At 39.2% G+C, this 23336-nt stretch overlaps 1 protein-coding gene across 2 annotated transcripts in view; it reads right to left on the reverse strand.

The window, feature by feature from the left end:
- Positions 1–23336, reverse strand: part of ATP8A1 (ATPase phospholipid transporting 8A1) — a 268521-nt gene that overhangs the window by 14822 nt on the left and 230363 nt on the right. For both annotated transcript variants that reach the window (XM_025386297.1, XM_025386299.1), the window contains 3 exons: positions 21621–21677; positions 20612–20719; positions 412–500 (listed from right to left, as the gene is read on the reverse strand). In XM_025386297.1, coding sequence (XP_025242082.1) covers positions 412–500; positions 20612–20719; positions 21621–21677 — 254 coding nt within the window. The remainder of the gene's footprint in view (positions 1–411; positions 501–20611; positions 20720–21620; positions 21678–23336) is intronic.

Below are 23336 nucleotides of genomic sequence, written 5' to 3' on the forward strand. Positions count from 1 at the left end.
GAAAAAAATTAGTAAGGTTTTCTTTTCTTTCATTTTATATTTTATGTATGTTTGGAATCAGGCAAGCAAAACATTTCTTTTTATAATAAAAAGTGTGTTTGGAAATAGTACAATTTTTCTTCTACTTTTATATGAGTTTTGGGGCTGTTTCTAAAAAATGTACTTCCCGATGTAAATTTCTCCAGTGCCATTTACTTTTCTCTGTTAACTGAAACTACCCGCTTTACTACTCATTTCATCTTTTAAACTAGTTTTCTAGTTCCTGAATCACCCCTTCCTTATTTAAAATTAAGCAATATTACCAGTCCCTATCCTGCAAGCTCTACATGCTTGAGTTGACGTTACGAAGAGAGAAATCTGAGGATGAATATGCATCTATATTTCTCCATATGTAACCGAGTATATACTTACACCTTGTACACCACATCAAGGAGCAGAGATGCCACAGGGATGAATAACAAGCCCATCCAAAAGACTCCAGAACTGAACAACATGGCTGCCTGTGCAAATCGTCAGGAAAAACATTACTTTAAAACCAAAATACATGATTCCTGTTTAGTTTTTATGTAATTTTAAGTAAAACAATTTTAAGAATATCATTCTGTAAGAGAGTAAACAACTCTGAATTCGAACTTATGAAATTAACTTAGAATATCAAAATAAATCTTTGAACACATTTAAAATATACTCTGGATTAAATTCTCTTATAATAATATATGGTGTAAAATAAATCATAATTAGAAACTAAATTTACTATTTCTGGCAAATGAAAATTACTTTTGTAAAATTATAGGATATTAAAAAATCATCCAGATAAATCATGACTACAGTATAATCAAATTAAGATACCTACAAAAACAACAATTTGACTATTTTTGGCTAACATTAGGTAGTAATAATCTTAATTTTTGTTCAATGATTTATATAACAAGTATTGGTGCATACCTGTTATTGCTAAAGTCAAACCAAATATCTTGTATGTAAAAGCCAAATAAAAGTGTATTAAAATAACTTTAATAATTTCTTTGTAATAAATACCAAATTGCTGTATTGGAGCCTTTTGGGTTGCAAAAAAAAAAAATGATTCTGTAATTTAAAAAGTAATAAATTCTATTATTTACTCACAATTATAAAAAAAATCTGTAATATAATTAGATTACACAGAACTTAAAAGGAATAGTATTATGCAATAAAAGCAAAAGAAATATTTTGGTTTCACTTCTTTTAATCTTTTTATCAAGAGGAAATTTTCAGTACCTATTTAAATCCATAAAGGTATTGTTCTAATTCCACTAAAAAGTAGCTAGTTAACGCATGCACATTTAGATTCTACTAAAAATCACACAAAATTAAAAAAAAAATCAGGTATGGTTCAGGAATTAAAAATAACCTAGTTTAATTATTCTAGGCAATTTCACAATTACACATAAATAGTCCTAATCAATTAGTCCTTATAAAACATAAAGATTTCTAATTTTAAATTATATTTCAGATTACCTATTCATTTTGACTCTCGATTAAGGACTAGGAACCGCTGTTTAAATTTTTTCTGCATTGACATGAGCTTATGGATACAGACCGTAGGTTCAGGGAGGCTAAGATTTTTCACTATGTAGAAGTGAATAGCTCTGAATACTTTTAAAATAAAAACATGCTATTACAAAAAATTCCAGAAAATAAGTTTTGCCACATGGGTTCAATGAAGTAGCACCAATATTCGCGACACCAACAAGATGAAAAATATTCACATAAAAGTCACTTTATTTAATAAGCAAAACATGATCTTTGACATGTTTGCTGACATCCTCAATGGTGAAAACCAACAATAACTGTGTAATAGGAAATGTCTATCAAGTCAGTGGATTTTCTTTAGATTGAAAGAGGCTTTCTAGTAAGGTAACAACTGTAAAAAACCAATTTCTTTCTCCTTCTGGGGGGGAAAGGCAAGGTAAGAATTCCAAGGCATGTAACTGAAAATACTACATTTACTTGGCTTAATTTTAATATATTTTAATTTGGTGGGGGGCGGGGGGCAAGAGAAGGAGGATTTACTCTTGCCTTCGCCACCTTGTATTAAATGTCCACCGATGGAAAACGCAAAAGTGGTGGAGATTCAAGGCTGCTAATTCTGACCATTGTGATGCTAACGATGAACGGAGGAGTGACTGGCGCCCCACCATTCAGTCCACCAGCCTTTGGCTTTACAAATGAACAACATGAATTGAGGGGAAAAAAGTTTTTCTGCGTCATATCTGAAAGCCTGTCAGATTTTTTTTTTCTTTTGCAGAGTTAATCCAGACCTAAAAGATTTAAAGCCGACATTCGCATTAAAGACAGAGAGTCTCTTTGTATTTTTTGGATGAAGAAGGGGGAAAAATAAAATCCCACAGAGGTATTTCCTTCCTTTCTGTATAAGAAAGCTCCCCCTCACTCTGAAGAAACCAGTTTTGTCTCTAACTTTTCACATTTCCCCACTCGCAGGCAGGTCAGCTGGGAAAAGGCGAAGGGATCCTGAGACAATGGTGGTAACAGCAGCAGCCTGTTCCGGCCGAGCTCCGAGCTCCGGCTCCCCCCAGAGCGGTTTGCAAATTGCTCCTAATGTGGGAGACTGGTGCACCAAGCCAAGTGGCCCCCGCTGCCCCTTCTCGAGGCGCTGTGAAACCAAATGGAATCTGCCACAAAAGTGGCTCCCGGGGGCCTTGAGAAGGGATCAGCTGAGGAAGCTGCAAAGCTGGTAACAGGAGGGCACAGGCCCTGTGTGGCGAACAAGCAACTGCTTGTCTCTGCAGAGTGATGCCGGCTCAAAATCGAACCACTGGGGCTTCAAAAATAAACCAACACTGCCTGAAAACGCAACTTGCAGAAGAGAACTTGTTCTGAAATTTCTATGTGAACTTTCAGAGAACAAACGTTTGAGAAAATACCAGTTTATGTGCATTTGGCCAAGCCAAGGGGCATGACGGATAAGAGGGATTTATCTTCTGACCCACAATGGCATGATCTGTTAGCACCTATGTTCCCATATAAGACAGAAACCCTTCTTCACCTTCAATGTGCCCAAGTTCAGTCTCATAGGAGACAGAATTCAAGTGTGCCACCTGCCTACAAACTAACGGTATGGTTCTTCAGTCTACCTCTATGTGTTTACACTATTAATATCAGAGTGGCATGCTGCGACTCTTACTCATGGAAATGTATAGACACCTAAAACAGAAGGCCCTCTGCCGAACTCTAAGACTGTCTCCATGGACCCCAGTTGGAGCAGGTTAGGTGACAGGCTTGGAAGTGGTACTGGCACAGCCCTTCCCGGCTAATCAGACACTCGAGAAGAAACTTCTCAGTCTCAGTTTCCTCAGCTGTACAGTGGATTGTAGGAATTAAACTCAATAATATTTGTAAACTGGCTGCATAACATTGATTATTAACAAACTTTCTTCATTTCAATTGTCTGGTTTCTTTAAACGCTCTAGTCTCTTGTTTTTTTTCCAGTGATCTGTCCCATGAGCTTCATGGAAGAAAATGTTTATGACAATATCAAATTAACTGAAAATCAATTTATAAGTTTTATGATTTTCATCTCGATAGTATCACAACATATGCTTGTCTTATCTGCTATTTTAACATGCAATGATGAAACACAGGCCAAAGTAAGAGATCCCTAATAAAGTGCCCTTCATCTCAATTTGCCAATTTAGGAAATGGAGAAAAATAATTTTGTCATAAAAATTATTGACTACGCCAGCATAATATATTAATTTTGGAAGGGAAAATTATCCAGAAAATAGTGCTTCAAAACATTTTTTTTGGAGGGGACTGCAGTAAGAGAAACGAATAACTTCCAGAGTGGTTGCGTTAATGTTGGAAACAACCACAACAAAAAAACCAAGAAGTGACTATTTATTAAGTGTCTGGACACAGCTTTATATAAAAGGCTTTCAGAGCTTAAGAATAGTGAAAAAAACTATGAAAGGATGCTTTAAAGAACTGATTTATGAAAACATAGAACTTCCACATGTTCAAACAAACATAGCTAAAAAAGTAAACAATAAAAAACTGAGAGAATGACTACTACAAATACATGAAATTCTAGGTTAATATCTGATCAGAAAAATAGCCCCTTTATCTTCATAAGAATAGCTGCAATCTCAAGAGATAGGCAACAGACCTGGAAAGGTATTCATAAAAGCAGCAGCAAGTAATCAATGACATGGAAAAGTGTTGAGCCACTCTGCAGTCCTAGAGAAACACTGACAAATTAGATCAGATTTTAAAAATTCACCATCAGTTTGGTGGAGTGAGTGGTGTATGGTGGAACAGGTATTTGTAGCAATTTATATTCCCACCAGCAATGAACTAGCCTTTAAAAAAGGTATTTGGCAATGTGCACCAACACCACAAACATTTATTCCTTTTAATTCAGTAATTCAATTTCTGAACTATGTGTTAAAATGAAGTCCAGCTTTTGCTTATCAGTATCTCATGAAACTGTCCTGTGGTTGCTAGTCCTGAAAGCATCTCCCGAAAGGGTCCATTGCCAGAGGTTCAATAAAGGCGAAAAGAAACCACAGCAGCATCCTCTTGGAAAGTCACAGCGCAGAGCAGTGTAAGGCTTCAAGAAGTCAGAGTAAAGCACCCTACTGAATAGTTTTTAAAACCAAGGTTTCCTAAAGGTATTGATTGATCATGGAACACCTTCCCCCACATCCTTCTTACAAACATGCACACAACTAATTTTGGGGAATGCAAATATTCGTTGTGGGTTGTTTTAAATAACAAAATACTAGTTAAAGCTAACAGGGCACTATGTGGCTCATTAGGCAAATGTGCATCCCTCGGTCAGAATGTCATCCAAGCTGTGAAGATGCTGTTCACAGATTGTAATTATCAGAAGACTGATAGTTTAGAAGAGTCCTGGAGGGAAAGGTAAACTACCCTGGTATTCTCCCAGGAGCCTTCTGTTAGCAAACAAACACCCTCCCTGGAAGGGTTTGCAGTTTGTATCATCATCCATATGGAAATCAGCCACTAATCACCTGTGGCTTAGATTTCTCACCTGAACTTGAAGCACAGGCTAGACTATTGAGCTCCTAACTTGTGGGTCACACAGGCACCTCAAACCTCACACATCCCACACTGAACACACACTGTCTTCCCTCCAAAGGCTGCTCTTCCTTGGTACGAGCTATTCAGGGAATGGTGTCATCCCTGGCTGCCCAAGACAGAAACCTGGGCCCTATTCCTGAATTGGCTTTTTTACCCTACGTCCAATATTTCACTGGGTTCTGTTGTGCTTTAGCATCTTCAGATTCATCCATTTCTGGTCAACTTTGCCATGCTTATCCCAGTCCAAAAAATTTGCCTGTCCTCCTAGCTGTACTGACTTCAGAAAGACTCTGCTTCTAGCTGTTCACGCTGCAGCCAGAGATATTTCCAAAAGGCAAATTCAATATTAGCAGTTGCTGGATTAAACCCTATCCGTGGCTTCAGAATGTCCTCAGAATAGAATACAAAATCTTTAATACAATTTCAAGACCTTTCCTATCTGACTTCTGATTACTTTCCCAATATCACCTCTCAAGCCAGCCCCATTTCTTGCTACACGTAACGTGTTTCAGTTCCTGGAAGGCACCCATGCTCACTCATGTCCTTGGGCCTTTGCACTTGTGATGCCTACTCGTCCTTCAATTTTCCTTTCTTAGACTCAGTTAGAGGACACTACTTGGGCTTCCGTTATGTTGGCACCTGTCACCCATTTTCTAGTTGCTCATTCATCTTCTTGTTAGACTATATGTTCTCTTAATTCTCACGATCCAAGTGCTTAACCACCAAGCAGATGTTCAATAAATAATTGCTGGATAAATATGTTCTCACAAGCTAGTGTTGCGGAAACTGTGAAGAACAACAGAGCCTGGGGACCCTGTTCTTGTGATGTGGTGGTTATGGTTTGCTTGGTCTTGTGTTCCGGCATGAAGTTATTCTATTGCCAGATAATTACGTATTTTGGGGAGAGGAGTTGATTCAGCTCCATGACTATCCTTTTCCAACGTAGGTTGCCTTTTCTGTTAAAGGTTGAGGGATGTGCATTAAAAGCTAAATATGTTAAACTATCCCCACCCCCCAGTCTGAATCATCAGAAGTATTTCAATGAATCCAAGAAAGGCATGATACCTGGAAAAAAAGTGTTTTTTGTATGATTTTTTTTTTTTTGCGGTTGTGGGGCGGTAAGGAAGAGCTGTAGAATAGGCAGGAAGAGAAGGAAGTACCAGCATTAACAAAGATTTTAATTAACTACACGGTATGAACACTTTGCTAAGTTAAAGAAAAAGAAGCAGAATATAAAATCCCAGTCTTCCTCCTCTAGACAAATACAAAGTGTATCCTTCTGGCTGCTCTGGCCACAATACTCGAGTCATCTTTGTTTCCCCTTTTCTATGAAACTGAGCATTCAATTTACTGGCAAATCTTATTGGCTTGACTTAAAAAAATCCATACACCAATGTTCATAGTAGCAGTATTCGCTATAGTCAAAGGGCGGAAACAACATTAACAGATGAGTGGATGAGGAAAATGTGGCATATCCATACAATGGAATATTATTCAGCTTTCAAAGACATGAAATTCTGGCCCACTTTACAACATGGGTACCCTGAAGACATTTTGCCAAATAAAAAAAATCAGACATAAAAGGACCAATGTGTGATTCTACTTAGCTGCAGTGCCCGGAATAGTCAAATTCAGAAACAGCAAGCCCAATGGTGGCTGCTAGGGGTTAGGGGAAAAGGAGAACGGGGATTGTTTAACAAGTATGAGGCTTCAGTAGAGAAAGATGAAAAAGTTCTAGAGATGGACAGTGGTGATGGTTGCATAACAATGTGAATACACTTAATGCCACTGAATTTACACTTAAAATGATAAATATTATATTATGTTCTGCCATAACAAAAACATTTAAAGGAAAAAAAAAGTTCTTAGAGCAAATCCTCTCCCCACCCCAAATCCAGAATCTACCTACTTCACACCCTTCCATGCTTGCCTAGGCCCCCATCATCTTCCATCTGGAGTGCTACAACAGCCTGATAGGGGTCCCCTGGCTGCCTCCCTGTTCCCCATATGTACTATTCTCAACAGAGCTCCCAGAGTAGTCCTTTTAGAAGTCAGATCGTGCCTCCCTGGCTCAACCTTCCAGAGACTTGGAGAAAGATCGAGTGTTTACAATTGCCTCATGGCCCTGGGTGTTCTGCCCCAGCCCTGTCTCTTAAGGCCAGCTCGCTAGGGCCTTTTTTCCCCCAACTTCTAAGTTTAGGAGTGCATGTGCAGGTTACATAGGTAAACTTGTGTCATGGGGGTTTGATGTACAGATTATTTCCTCACCCAGGTATCGAGCTTAGTTATTTTCCCTGATCCTCTCCCTTCTCCCACCCTCCACCCTCCGGTGGGCCCCAGTCCCAGTGTGTGTTGCTCCCCTCTGTGTGTCTCTGTGTTGTCATCATTTAGCTCCCGCTTATAAGTGAGAACATGTGGTATTTAATTTTCTGTTCCTGCATTAGTTTCTTAGGAATAATAGTGCTTTAGTCACTCCCTCCCTCATTCAGCTTCCACCACTCTGCAGTCCTCAGGCTCTCAGCATTTGACTATTTTCATCTGGAATTTTCTTCCAGATAGCCACAGGTCCTGGTCACAACACTTCAGGTACAGTGAGGCCTTGTGTGACCACCCCACTGAAAACAGCACCCCACCCCATCCTCTCCCCTGCACTCAAGTCCTCCAGAGTATTTAACACAGCTCAGCCTGCTGTATAATAGACTTATGTTTGTATGTTTTTCTTCTCTAGATTATAACCTCCCAAAGGCAGAGATTTTTTTCATGGATGTATTCCCAGAAACTAGAATAGTGCTTTGACATATATTGGTTGCAATATGTTATTGATTTAATACATTACTAAGTTATTGAAAAATTTTTATTATAAAATTTAAAGAGGAAAAAAGTTTAATTTTCACTGATATGAGAAGCACTCAAAATAGTATAATAATGCCTCTATTTTCAGACTCTAATCTCTTTCTCTGCACTTAGAATTATTTTTCTAGGCTAGATTACAATCAAGAGGAGAAGGTGTATTTTTTTCTTTTTGTTCCCCCATATGGCTCACAAATTGGGAAGAACTGACAATTTAATGATCCTTCTATTCAGAGCATGGTATGTTTATTTATTCAACTTTTAAAATATTTCTCTCATTTTTGTCAAATTTCTAGTTTTCTTTCTACTAACCATTCACATAACTGGCTAAGGTTTCTTCTTGTTTTTGCTGTGAATGGAACCTTTCATTTTTCTTTGTGTAAAAAGGCTATTTTATCTTTAAAGATTTAGGCCATTTCCAAGGGAGTTAACGAGTTAGAGAAAACTCCAAAAGTGGCATATCCATTATGTATTTCTGAGGAGTTTGTCAAATCCAAGAAGTCAATGGTTCTTTCTGGCTCTGACTCCTCTGAAACATCCTGGTAGTATAACTCTTCAGAGATGATTTGTACCATGATCCCCTGAAACATACACACCTCCCACGTTTCTCTTTTTAAAACCTATCTGCCATGGTCTGAGGTCATTTAATTTCTCTTGTCTCCTCCTAGATCTCAGTTAACCCTTTTGGTCTTCTCAGGAAGCATCTTCTTCGTGAAGTCATCATCAATAAAAATCTTCAATGCTTAGCTTCGAGTTTGCAAGTATTGTTTCTTTTCATACAAGTTTTCTTGATCTTTCCAACCACATTGTGGCTCTTTCCTCCTTGCTATACCACAATGCTTTGTCTCTGCTCTATTAGCTAGGTATCTTTTCGGAAAAGGTGCATTCTGTGTTGCTGTATTCCCATTTCAGCCCCATCTCATCCAATCTCAGTCACCCATAATAGACTCTTTTCTCCTCCAGTTCCTTTTCTCAGCCACCCAATCTCAGTGGACTGGAAGATCTTATTCATGAAACCTGAGACCCCAGACTTACTCTAGAATACCCTGAAAGCTGCAGAAATCCACAACTTTAACATCTATATTTTTACAGCAAAGATACTCTAGAGTATCTTGAAAGCTAAAATCCACAATATCAATATCTATATTTTTATGGCAAGGTAGAAATATATCAGTAGAATGCTAGAGTCCTCTGCTGGCAATGCTACCACTGATGTATGGGAACTTCACACAGACTCATCAAAATCAGCTCTGCTTTCAGACACTGAAAAGTGTCATTAGAATTTGAACTTGCAAACACTTCTGAAAATGTCTTTGTGTTCCAGGCTGGTGAAATACCACGGTGGGACACTGCAGAGGTCATAAAGTTGTTGGAGTCTTTCTCAGAGGCCCGAGCCTTCCAGTCTGAATTCATTATGGTAGTTGGGTGTGGGGTTGAACTGGGTGGTACACAAGTATCCCCGGGTCAGCAGTAAGTGGTGAGTTTGCTACCTTGTACTTTAACCAGAGACAAATTCTAAGGTCATATGAACCTTGGCATGGGGTGAAGTGCCACTGAATCCTTCAGTAGCTGCACATCTTGGGTAGTCTGGCTCAACACTTCCCTCTGAGAAAGCCTAAAGACAAAGGAGTGCAAATGCCAAATTCTCTGTTCTGGGCCTTATCATTAAGAACTAACTTTACTATCTTTCATTTTAGTTGAAAACAACTCTTGCAAATTTCAATTATATGATATATATTCACGTCAAAATATAATTATCCTCATGACTTCCTAATTTATCAATAGCATTTATCACTTCCTCTGACTCAAATCTTTATTCTATGGCTTCTGGTACTCTCTGGAATACTGTATATTCTGTAATGACAAGCTGTCTGCCATGACTTACAGTAATGATGTTAATGACATTCAGGTAACTTTTTGTGACCTGGCTTTGCTCAACTTTCTGGTTCTAGCTCCAACCATTTTCTGTCTTGGTAACACCAAACTTGCTCCTTGCTTGGGCTGTTCTCTACTCTTTTCACACCCACCTTCCTGGACAGCTTGGGGAACAGTAGTACCAAGACACTTTTCCAAACAACAGCTTGGGGGTCCAGCGCTCTCTTCTCTGTTAGTCCCTGTGCATTGTGATCATAACAGCTAGCATGTTACATCCTAATTGTCTGTGGGACTACTCCATGACAAACTAACTCCTCAGAATGGCCTCTTTTTGAAACTTTTGATCCACTGAACCCAGTATAGGCCCTGACAGATAGGCACTCCATAAATCTCAGTTTAATTGAACTGAATTGGGCTCTTACATGGGATGATTACTTTCTCCATGAAACTAGACAGGGCAGAACACCCAGAAAATAACTAAAGGGTGTTTCAGATAAACCCCAATATGTTTACAATTATTCTCAGCAGCTTTTGATTACTCAGAGACAAAGAAAATTCTTGGCTTGGGTTATCCCAAACAAACAAACAAACAAACCCAGATCTTAGAAAATATGCAAATTAGATACCAGCTCACAGCATTTATGTGCTTCTTTCCCTTGGACATTTCTCTGGGGTGATGAGGAGCTGAAAAAGGGGTGATCATCTCATGGGGCTCAGAACCAGTACTCAATCTAGCCATAGGATACAAGAAACAACCTTTGCATCTCTGTTCTCTGGCAAGAGAGTAATCATAAAAAAAAAAAAAAAGATGAAAAAGGGTGTTTAGAGGGAAAGGAGGAAGAGCTAGTTGGGACCTGGAACAATTAGAAGTTAATTTTTGCAAAAAAAAAAAAAAAAAAAAAGGTTTGACTATATATCAATTCACACTGAGAACTAAACATGCAAAAGAAAACAGTCTTTCTGAAAAGGCATCAAGAGCACTAGAAAATGTGCAGTTCTGAGACTATTTTCTAGGAATATAGTTCCCAGAATAGTGAAGATAATTAAAAACATAATTTGTTTTATTTTAATCTTCATTATTGTCCTATTTAAAAACTTAAAAGTAACAGAAAAATGAGGACAGTATTAGTAAAAAATTTTTTTTCATTATGAGAAACAAAATTTAAAAATGCTATGATGTTATTAAGTAAGTTGTATGAGACGGTATGCTATCTCAATGTTTAATATGTTTACTTGTTACATGATTCTTACAGGTTTTTTTTTTTTTTTGAGACGGAGTCTCGCGCTGTGTCACCCAGGCTGGAGTGCAGTGGCGCGATCTCGGCTCACAGCAAGCTCCGCCTCCCAGGTTCAGGCCATTCTCCTGCCTCAGCCTCCGAGTAGCTGGGACTACAGGCGCCCGCCACCACGCCCGGCTAGTTTTTTGTATTTTTAGTAGAGACGGGGTTTCACCATGTTAGCCAGGATGGTCTCGATCTCCTGACCTCGTGATCCGCCCGCCTCGGCCTCCCAAAGTGCTGGGATTACAGGCTTGAGCCACCGCGCCCGGCCTCTTACAGGTTTTTATAATTTTGTGACGGGTCTGCATTTTAGCTTTTTAAAAAAATGTTTGAAAAGCCCTCTCATAAAGCATCAGTTGTTTGATTACAAGTCAGTCAGTCTGTAAAACAAAATAACCTGCATTTCAAGACTGTAGAAAACGATTTTTAAAAACCTCAAAACTTCAAAAAGCACCTAGCTAAAGAAAAACAGCTGTTACATGGCTTACATAGAAAAACTGACTTCCATAGCTGAGACTTTTAGTTGCCCTTCATTCTATATCATCTTTAGATGCAATTACTTTTGTCCTTGGCTGGTCACCTTTTCCTCCAGCTCAAAGGTTACATCCCTCTGACTCTCTTGTTGCAGCTGCTTTGGCTATATGATTAGCTTTTGGACAATGAGATTTAAGTAGAAATGTATTGGTAATGTCTAAGAAGGAGCCTCAAATAGAAAGGGCAAATCCTTCTTCCCTCTCTTGCTAGCTGGAAGGTTGGTAAAATGGCCAGAGCTCAGGCAGTCATTCTAGACTATGAGGAAGTACACTAAGGTTGGCAGTGCAGTAAGTTAAAGGGAACCTAATCTCTGATGACTGTGCAGATTCCATACCAGTCCTGGACTGTCTGTCTCCCCCATGACTTCTATTGCATGGAAGAGAAATACGTTTCTATCTTGTTTAATCCACAGTTACTTTTTTAAACATTGAAAAATATGCCATAAGTAACTTGCTTTGGATGATGCATGCTAAGCTTAAGTGATAACTTTGAACAAAGCAGCTTAATGCCACTCATTGATGATCCCTTTACCGTACCATAGAATGGAATGCAAGAATTATGTCCAGTTGGCCAGGCGCGGTGGCTCACACCTATAATCCTGGCACTTTGGGAGGCTGAGGCGGGCGGATCACCTGAGGTCAGGAGTTCGAGACCAGCCTGGCCAACATGGCAAAAACCCATCTCTACTAAAAATACAAAAATTAGCCAGGTGTGGTGGCAGGCGCCTGTAATCCCAGCTACTCGGGAGGCTGAGGCAGGAGAATCACTGGAACCCAGGAAGCAGAGGTTGCAGTGAGCCAAGATCATGCCCACTGCACTCCAGCCTGGGGGACAAGTACGAGAACAAAGAAAAAAAAAAAAAGAACTATGTCCAGTTATGAGCTTTATTGAAACACTTTCTTTCATGAGTATTTCTGGCCTGTCATTCAAACAAAAGCTGTGGTGGTTCCCAAACCAGAATGCTGGGCCTGGAGGGCAGAGAGGAAGTCTGCCTTCTGCCCACAGCGCTGACCCCACCTCATAGTGCTCTCTCCAGCTCTCTCTGCTGCAGTCATGGGCCTTGTCTTTGAATGGAAAATTCTGTTGCTGCCTTGGAGAATGGGCACCTGCTGTTCCTTAAGTGTGAAATGCTCTTCTTCATATGACAGGTATTCCTGCATCATGTGAGTTTCAGCTTAACTGTCCCAACTTCAGAAAGACCTTCTTGGAACACCCATTATAATCCTGTCCCTTATCATATCTGCTCTGTGTTCCTCCCATCACTTATCACTTTGTCAAATTATCTGTACTTATTCTTCATTTAGTCATTTGTTAACTGGTTTAGTGCCTGTTTCTCCTTCCCATTCCCTGGCCCCCTCAATTAGGCAATGGGGATCCTGCCCAATTAACCTGGTCTCGAGGAACAGTGCCTGGCACCAATTAAGTCCTCAACACATATTTGTGGAATGAATGAACGTGACAATGAATGGCCTCTAGGGCTGAATAGTTAAAGCTGTACCATACCAGGAGCAGGCTTCGTTCAGCTTTCACACCTTGCTCATCACTGTAGCATACGGGTACACCACGGCCTCTCTCTCGCTTATGACATCAATGCTCCACCATTAAACAAAGGGATCCTTAAGGACAAGGCCAATTCCATTCATCTTTGCATCCTCCAGTGCCTAACATAGGCCCTGGCACACAGGAGACGCTCAATCTACACTTGCGTATATTGCAGGCAAAGGTACTGTGGTTACAAAACACAATGCCTGTTCTCGTAATGGCTCTAAGGAGAGCTCTCACTGTAAAGTGTATGCAGATGTCCAGATATCCTGATTCATGATTACGTTCGTCATACCCGTGTCTCCCTTTTCCTCTCAGCATTTCCATATATACTTCTCTTTACAAAATGGGCTTGGAAGTGGCTCCTGGCCAGCTGCCTGTAGAACTGTGAAGGTCTGCCTCTTTCGTTTACTATTGGGGGCATGAGGACCGTGACCAATGGCAGGTTTTACTGGATGGACTCACAGTCATTGGCTCATTGAAGAACATCTGACAGAATTTTGTACAGTTGTTCCCTCCAGACTACTTGGTTAAACACGGTAATCTCGGATGAAACTCCATCATATCATAACACTGCCCCACCTCATCTACAAGGCTTGGTCTTAAGACCAATAAATTACCGCATGCTATGGAGGTAATTAAAAGCTGATAGATGAATAAAGACTATTTTAACCAGGAAATTCCTCATATGAAAAGTAATTTATTATGTTGGATAAAACAGGCAACGGCACAATTTAGGAAAATCATATCACTAATGTAGTTTATTAATACCTTTCCTACAGGGGTGACACCAAAGGGTTCAACAAAGATTTTTATTGTTTTTCAGAAAGCCTTTACAAACCTCAATCAAGAGATCTGAAATTCTGTAAAACACATGCTCGTTCCTTAACTTCAATTTCCTTCAGTAGTTTTATAGATCCCTTAGGCCAGGGAGAGCAGAAACAGATGGTGCTTGGGAGGACTTTACAGTGCCTGTCTGCAATGCCACAATAAATTTAAAAGTTTTGCTGATACTAAGCTTCTGTTATTAATCCTGATATGAAATGATCCTTGCTGTAGCTTGTTTTTTATTTTTTAATCTGGTTTATTAATCACTGGCTAAACTATTTTCTCCTAGAAATTCAAAAAATACCCAGTAACATCATTGAGACCAGTCGGAAAAGCAGGCCAGCATATGTTTATATAACATAGCACTTTTCCCCAGGGCCTACCTTGCCCCATAAATTGTTGTACTGGTGTGAAAAAATACAAGTCAGGTCTGAAAAAAAGTTCTCCTCTTAAATCACAACCATATTTGTGAGAGGAGAGGAAGACAGCGACATATTTAAAGTCACAGCCAAGTTCGTCACACTAGTTTCTTTTTCCTTTCCTAAATGATTTCTTATTGTTGCATTTTCCAATGTCTACCTTACCCCCACTGCCCCTAACCCCCGATATCATAATTCCTTTTGAACAGTTAAATATTTCAATAATTTATGGTTGTGGGACACTTGTTAATCATTATCATTTGAATCATCATCATGGGTAGAGATGTAGAATTACTGTAGTGGAAACAAAGTGCAAAACTCTAGGAAGGAATGTTTTCCAAATGGGAACACCCTGCCCACCAACTGAGAACAACCAGCTCTTGGCTGGGTCTACAGTAACTGAAGTCTGCACTAAACTCTGAGATATTTGAGGAATAGCTTTCCGGTCACTTCAGGCATGCAGAATGAGCGGAAGCAAAAGGGGAAAAGCTATTTGATGCTCTGAAAAGAACCCCTGGGCAGAGACAAAGGCAGCTAAGGACAGCTGAAGATGGAAATATTATATGCACATGACGACCGGTCAGTTCATCAACAAGATGGAACTAAGTACTTCGATGGGTGGCACTGATGCTAGAAGGGCATTAAGTTATAGTTGATAAGTCTGGGAGAAAAGCCACAGGGAAGGGGAAAGAAAAGATGAGAGAAGAAATGGAAAAGGAACAGACAGGAGTGGGCATGGTGCATCAGGGGACAGAATCAGGCTGGGTTCACACTGTAGTTCAGACACTCTGGAGCTGTTTGACCTTCAGAGAGTGATTTAGCCACTTTGCATCTGTGAAATGTCTAAAAGAATTTACCTCACAGTGTGGCTGTGAACATTAAATGAGTGACCACATGAAAAGTGCCTCTGACAGTGACTGGCCCTTCATCAATGGGGCCCTATTATAGCTGAGTGGCAACCATTCATTTTCTGATGATGTAGGATGACTGAGTTTTCTATTTAATAGTTAAAAAAATTTTTTTTAACAAAATGGATATTATTTATGCTAATATTGCTGTTAAGAAGAGGCAAAAGGCTAGGACATGAAGTGAGATGGAATTTCTCTAAATAGGGTTGAGGGAGTCAGGTGGGTGTTGAGAAGGGGAAATTATAACTCTGGGTACTTTTTTAAAAAGACAGGAGGCACTTTCATATCTGGCTTGCTTATAGAAATTGTTCAGGACCCTGGGAAAATTGGGGAAATGGCAGATGGATTGAATGCAAGGAGGATGGCTACAAGACAAAAAGAGTTATCACCTGAGAGTAAGGAACAGCAATAAGCCCCAAAAAGAAAGTACTGAATTCCTCAGAATGTTAGCAGAAACCAATGGGATTGAAAAGAATGGCCTGGGTTTGGGTCACCGGCTATTTCTTTGCTTACTACACAGATTTGGAACATGAGTTTAGCGAAAACAAGGAGTATCTGGCATTAAACATAGTGCCTGGAGAACTTAGTAGGTACCCAATAAATGTTGGTTCCCTTCTCTCCCCAACTTAGGGAGCAAGGATTTTCTTTCAACACGTAGAGAGAAATGGCTCTGCCTTTGCTGCAAAGATGACCCAAGAATGTAAGTTGGAAATGACTATAAAGTCCTGATTTATGTGTGAATCTGCATGAAGCTGAATATAGAAGCATGAGACCTCTACCTGTAAGTTGCTGAATTTGTATAATTTGCACCCCGAGATCCTGTTAACTAGAGCAAAATATCTGTGCCCTTTTAAAATAGTTCTTTGAAGTGGACGCAGTAAAGAGAGGTGTACAAGAGAATCTCTTAGGAGTTGGAAGACAAGTTCAGAGGCATAGAATGTAGTGCCGCTTAAGTATCACAGTGGCTGAGAGCTCATCTGCCTGGCCTGGGAAGGATTAATTAAATGAGACCAGCATCCTGTTCTGTTGCTGAAAATCTTCATGTGTTGGAAATCACAAGATGTTGGAGAGAGGTACTTATGTGAGCTGAAAGCTGCTTCTCTATAACCTCTATTTCATGGTTTCTCATTTGTTTGTCTAAAACACGGAAGCAAGCAAAAAATGTTATTTGCCAATCACTTAACACTCATTTATGGGGCACTAGGGGCCCCACACCATTAGGTCTGAGTGAATGAGGAAAGAAATGAAGACACAGTGGTTGCTCGAGAAGGAGTTGTAGCATTCTGAAACGGTTACTCTGGCACCGATGTGGAAGAAGGACTAAGGAAGAACAAGACCGCTACAACGTCTATAGAGAGGAAAAGGCAGAGAGAAGAAACATGCAGGAGGTAGTGCTGCCAGGAAAACAGAATACAGAGATTTCCTTTCCTTTACAAATCCCTGAAATACCTGCGAGGACTGAGGGTCCCTTCAGACTTCTAATTTCCAGATCAAATACCACGCATTCCTCTTAGCAACTATAATCAGAGAAGGAGCACAGGGCAACGTTTAAGGTAGCAGACCTGGGGATCAGACATCGAAGTTGAAACCTTATCTCTGCCACTATGAGTCAGATAGTGATGTCAGTTAAGGTTCCTAAATTCTCTGTGCCTCAATTTCCATATCTGTAAAGTGGTGATTATGGCAACCCATTTGGTGTGAGGATCATGTGAGTTACCGACAAGCACTCTCTCCTTATGTTCATGGCAAACACAACGGAGTCTGCCCTGAATTCTCCTCTGTCTCCTCACATCCAACCTGTCCATCAATCCTATTGGCTCTCCCCTCAAACTGTATTCAGAATCCAACCACTTCTTACCACTGCTGCCCTCCTGCCCCACACACCATGATCTCTCTCCTGCTTTATTGGAATAGCCTCCTAAGTGGCTTGCAATACAACAGTCAGAGTCCTACTGCAAAAATATAAATCAGGTCATGACACTTCCCTCTCAAGCTCCTCCAGGGTTTTTTTTTTTTTTTTTTTTTTTTTTAAATCTGACCATGAGTAAATGCCACAAGGCTCTATGGGAAACACAACTGAAAATAAGGCTCTTGGTTCCCCTTGCCTGCTGCACTTTTCTCTAGACACTTAAATATGCACATATTTCATTACTCGTTGTATTTACGGTCTGCCCCCTTGCACTAGAAAAGTGAGCTATGGGAGGGCATGGGTTTCTGTCTGTTTCATTCAGGACTGAATCCACAGTTTCTAGAATAGCGTCAAACACACAGAAGAATCTCAATAGCTGTTGGATTGGTTGATTGAAAAAAAAATACATATATATATATATATATATATATATATAGTCCTTACAGAACTACCTGGGATAAAGTAAGCGTTCAATATTCATGAGGTATTATTGGTGTTATTCTTCTCAGATCTTGGTTGCCTTTTTATAGAGCTCCTCTATTCAGTCAATGCTCCTTTAGAACCACATAGTATCTCACTCTCCAAAATACCTCCTGAACCACCACAGGGCTGCTATTCTCTGTCTGCTCCACCTCTACAAGGTACCATCCTGGAGACCTTTATTAAGCTTTTGGGCAACCAAAACACACTTACGTACATAATTAGTTAATTATTTAGTGTGGAATGAATTGCTGCCAAATCAACACAGGAAAGGACTGGGATCCTGGGGATATGGTCTTTGGATTAGATACTTATGACCCTGTTAGTGGTGGTGACAGAAATTACCTACACCCTGCATCAGGAATCCTGCAGAATGGCCTCAAGTTCTGGGGGCTGCTCTGGGCCGTGTTTCATTACGTGGGTATCATAAAACATGTCAAGGCAGCAGATGCTAACATTTAACTTATGCTGGCATTACTTACAATAATATATTACTATATGCAATAGATAATATATGTAATGTACAATATATTACAATAATATATTGCTATGAAAGTTAACAGTTGAATAAGCTTTAAGACAGTTGGCCAATTATGTATATACCTACAGATATAAATATTGGTACATACATGAATTTTTCACATTTATATATATGTATATATACATGTATATATTTGGCTATATTCTTGATTGAGATAAGAATTTTAAGATTAGAAAAATATAGACCTAAAAGTAGTCATTCTCGTTGAAATTCACTGAGTTGTCATCTAACATAACTAGTGACTCTACATCTATAATAAAAACTTTAAAAATTGAATACAGCTATGACATTTTTTGGGACTTATTAGCCTAATGCTCAAGAAACAGTAAATGGAGATGATTTACCTGGAGAATCTGAGTGGCATTCTCACTATATCCTTATATTGGCATTACTGTGAGGGTCATTTACACACACACACATCCCCCCACATCCCACCACACCCACATCCATACCCACACCAAAATGCTTTGGGAGCGCTAAAGTGCTACATAAATTTAAAGTATTCTTTTTTTGCTTGAATAAAGAAAACAGACTTACATTTTGGACATGCTAGTCAAGCCTACCCTACAGCTGAATTAATCCATTTTCATATTTTCAGTGGAGCACCAGCTATTTAAACACTATATTCAGAGTAGCAGTAGCAATAAAACAACAAGAAAAGAACCTCTGTTAGCACTTCCCTCTGTATATGAAGTGAACAGAAATGTGATGGAGTACTGACATTCATTTCACTTTGAATTAAACACAGCATCACCATGAGTCTCAAGAGACGATATTAAGTTTTGTGTTTGGGTAATTCTGGGAATTCTACAGGCAAGGGTAGAATTATATTTGGTTGGCAAAAAGCCAGTTAAACTTCACACTTGTCCTAGAAGTAGGTGGTCAAAACCTCAGTTCTTGTCATCAAACCTATTGGCCATACTTGCTTAAACCATCTGGGTCTCAAATCTTTTGTGTTATTCATTTTGAAAATAAAATAAACATTAAGAAATGAGATAAAGAAAGGCAAAGACTTAAGTCTAATGAAAAAGATATCAAGTTAAAATCAACCTAAGGGAAAAGCAGGTCCAATAAGACAGAGCACATCAAATAAAAACAAAGAATAGAATTAAATTTTCCAAATGTCATCATCAGATACACACACAGGCACATACTTTTTTTCCTTCAGTTATACTGCTTTATTTCAGGAAAAGGACTCGGAAACCAAGGTAAAGAGGAGACCCGCTCACAGCTTTCTCCCTGTTCTGCTTAGAATACATGCTATAAAATTGCTAGTTTTCACAATATATGTTTCAAAAGAAGCCTTCACTTTTTGTCAAAGGAAGTACATACTCCTTGATACGTCTGGTTTTGCTGTAAGAGTATATAATGCCTCTCTCTAATAAATTTAACCACAAAATTTTAAAAATGTGTCTGCATTCTGCTAATTTATAAAAAGCAGGATGCTGTCAGATAAAATTTCATGAAAATGATCTATAAACCAGACTGTCAAAAGTGAAAGGTACTCAGGCAGTACTTAGAGGCAACAAATACATGAAAACCACTGGAAAGGGTTCCTGTGACTGCGGTAAAACAATGTACTGTCATGGAGCTCACATTACCTTGATTTGCAAGTTACTGTGAGGTCACAGGAAATCCCAAAATGTTTTCCACATTTTCTTTTATACATTTTATGTCAAATTTCCTGCAATTGAAATCATAAACCCTCCTACTGCTGGAATCTCTTCAGAAGGAAAGGAGATCTTTTGACACTCCCCCATGAACACCTAATAACTCAATTCCTACCCGTGTAACAAGAAACTGAAAGACAGAATTGAAAATGGACTATGATAAGGCTGAAATGTCAGATGCCCTAATTCTTTCAAAATGAAAACCAAACTGATGTCATTAGGACAACTCAAAAAGTGCATTTAATCTAGTGACAGCAGACTTTTCTCTAGAATAAGAGATAACAGAAGAAATGATAGACTGTCCCAAGACAGAAACTCACCATTTCCCCAAATCTTTAATCAAAATGTATTTGTGGCTTTATGGTGTAATTTTAAAATGGCATCTTCTATATGGATATCCTTAATAAGATTCAAGCTCCCGACAACCATATTTTATTGTCCTGGCTATGTTTATGAAAGGATAAGTCAGATTTAAGTAAAATGCTCAAGTTTAAAATATTCTCTCAAGATTAATCACTCAAAACTGTGGAGTTTAAAAACAGCTTTTAAATGGTCAAATACTATTTTAATAGAAATCAACAAGATGGAAAATTATGCTAAATGATTAAGGTTCGCTAAAAAAATGCCAGTTTTTAAGGTTTTGTTGGATCGTGAGTTATCAGCGCACATTACCTCTCCTGACATGTCAGGGGCCATTGGAATGGCAGGCCACAGAGATGAGTAGATTCCAAAAAACACCACCCAGAGTGCGATGCTCCCCCATATCGCTATGTGGCTGAACTGTAGAGCAAGGAAATCGGAGTCAAAAAAGTTTTATGTAGACCGAGTACACAAATACTAATGAAACTCTCTCAAATTTCCTTATTAACTTTATTATATCCATAAAAATATTATCTATAGGAGTTTCTACCTAATTGTGTGTGTTTTTAAATTGGATCTTTAAGTGCTAATCTCTTCTACAACAGTTGCAATGTTTGTGGTACTGGAATTTAGAACTGCTCCTCCTCTAGCTTTTTTGGTAGTTTTCTCCTCTTACTCTTACCTTTTTCATCCCTGAACACTTGGAAGCCTGCCTTACTCTTGGTCTGCGTGCTCTAACTGAAAGATGTCAGATCCTTGTGAGATTATTATGTATGCTGATGACTGCTAAATCCAAATGCCTTGTGGCATTCTTTCCCAGGGACATGAAACTTTAATTTCTTTTGTTTCCAGGGCCTCTACTGGATGGGGGTATACTGCAAAACTAACGTTATCTAAAATGGAACAAGACTGGGTATTTATCAATGTCTGAGGACAAATCTGTCATTAATATTTTCAGTCTTCAGAATCACTTTCCAATGGGTTTTCTGCAGAATACCAGTCCAGTGACACCTCTAAGAAAAGATTTGTAGTCTATAAGTTTAAAGTATCACAACTTCCTGGGATACTCATAATATATGACAATACTTTAAAGGCTCTGAGAAGTCTTGTGGTAATGCACTTGTTTAAGTTTAACTCAGTATTTCCCAACTAAAACCTCCAGTTCTCCTTTCCCGACCCCTGACACCCCACAACTGAAAACCTGTGGACTAGGACATATCAACCTGGGACATATCAAGTTAGAGCGAAGACCACCACCAAGACTGGAGATAATGCACAAGTAAATGTGACATTTCTTGGTTGTGGTTAGATATTTTCTTACCCATGTCCAATATGATGTCTCCAATCCAGCTTTCAAACACACAGTTATCACCACAAACTAAAACAGAAGAGGAAAATATTATTTTATCTCATAAACATGAAAGTTCATCAAATGACTGAAAGATTTATAAAGAACAGATATCTCTGAATCTAACTATGGGACTAGGAGACTGCTGCTTGCTTTGTACATCCAACCAGCAAAGAGACAGGTGAATTAGCTGGGCAGCCGATGGGACTGTGATAGGTCAGAGGTGCCCAGGGCAGCACTGCACTTCTGGCTTCCTTGCCTCTCCCTCACCTGCGCAGCCTGACCCTCCATCCACGAGCTCCTCTGTATGTGTTTCCTGCTTTTTGTACAATTCATGAACAGCAATAGCACATGCCTGGGTTAATTTGAGTTTTCAAGCTTACTTTACCTTTATTTTCAATCCCCTTTCATACTAAAAGTCTAACTTTCTGAATTTTAAAGACAAATTTTAATGAATAAAATAACCATACATTTAGAAATCTAAATGCTTACTCTGGAACTTTACTTAAAACCTTGCTGAGTAGGATATGCGACATTTCTCAATGATATACGCACCCATCGCTGAGGCTTATGCTAGTCATTCTGAAAAAGGAAACTGGGGTTGGATTAATTGCTCTGTGTTTTCCACAGTATAACATAATTATGAAGTGTAGTTGCCGTGGAGTCTGACTATCTGTGCCCAAGACGTTATCACTTGGCTATTGTGGTTAATGAACAAAGCAAGTTACTTCACCTCTCTGTGTCTCAACTCCTATACCTGTAAACTGGGACTGATAAAGCTTACCAATCTTACAGAAATTTTTTTTTTCTTTTTTTGAGAGTAAAACTCTAAAACATTCAGAACAGTGATTAACATGGAATATTATTTATTTATAATAATACAATCTTAAATATTCCTAGTAGTCGAGGAAACTCTAGGCACCTTTGACAGCTGTGGTGATGGAAGTGATGTTTGCTAGCACTTGATCAATAACTGCTTGAAGTGCCCAGTTCTACTTGAGGGCATATTAAGGGTTTGCACACAGCATGTCATAAGACACTTCCCAGGGGGGTTGTAAAGTCAGCTTACAGTAAGAACAGTTGAGCTTTCTCAGCAGGATAGCTAATGGCAATTTAGGTTATTTGTTAAAATAAAACTTACTAAATGCAAAAACTAATTTATGTGATCCAAAAATTTTAAAAGAAGAGATATAGGCCAGGTGTGGTGGCTCATGTCTGTAATCCTAGCACTTTGGGAGGATGTGGTGGGTGGATCACCTGAGGTCAGGAGTTTGAGACCAGCCTGGCCAACATGGGGAAACCTTGTCTCTACTAAAAATACAAAAATTAGCTGGGCGTGATGGCACGCGCCTGTAATCCCAGCTACTCAGGAGGCTGAGGCAGGAGAATCATGTGAACCTGGGAGGCAGAGGCTGCAGTGAGCCGAGGTCGTGCCACTGCACTCCAGCCTGGACAACAAGAGCAAAACGCCCTCTCAAAAAAAAAAAAAAAAAAAAAAAAAAAAAAAAAAAAAAAAAAAAGGGATATAGTTTGAAATAAATTTAAGAAAACTACTCTCCTGAGACCTGGATACTGTAAAGTGTCCCCAGGAGATATCCATGACGTACACTCTGATGTATTTCTATCCACTGCTCTGCTTTCGCATTCATGTTGTATGAGAAGGAGCCACCAGCCCCTGCAAATGTATTT

This window comes from Theropithecus gelada, chromosome 5 (assembly GCF_003255815.1).
Source record: "Theropithecus gelada isolate Dixy chromosome 5, Tgel_1.0, whole genome shotgun sequence".
Taxonomy (NCBI): domain Eukaryota; kingdom Metazoa; phylum Chordata; class Mammalia; order Primates; family Cercopithecidae; genus Theropithecus; species Theropithecus gelada.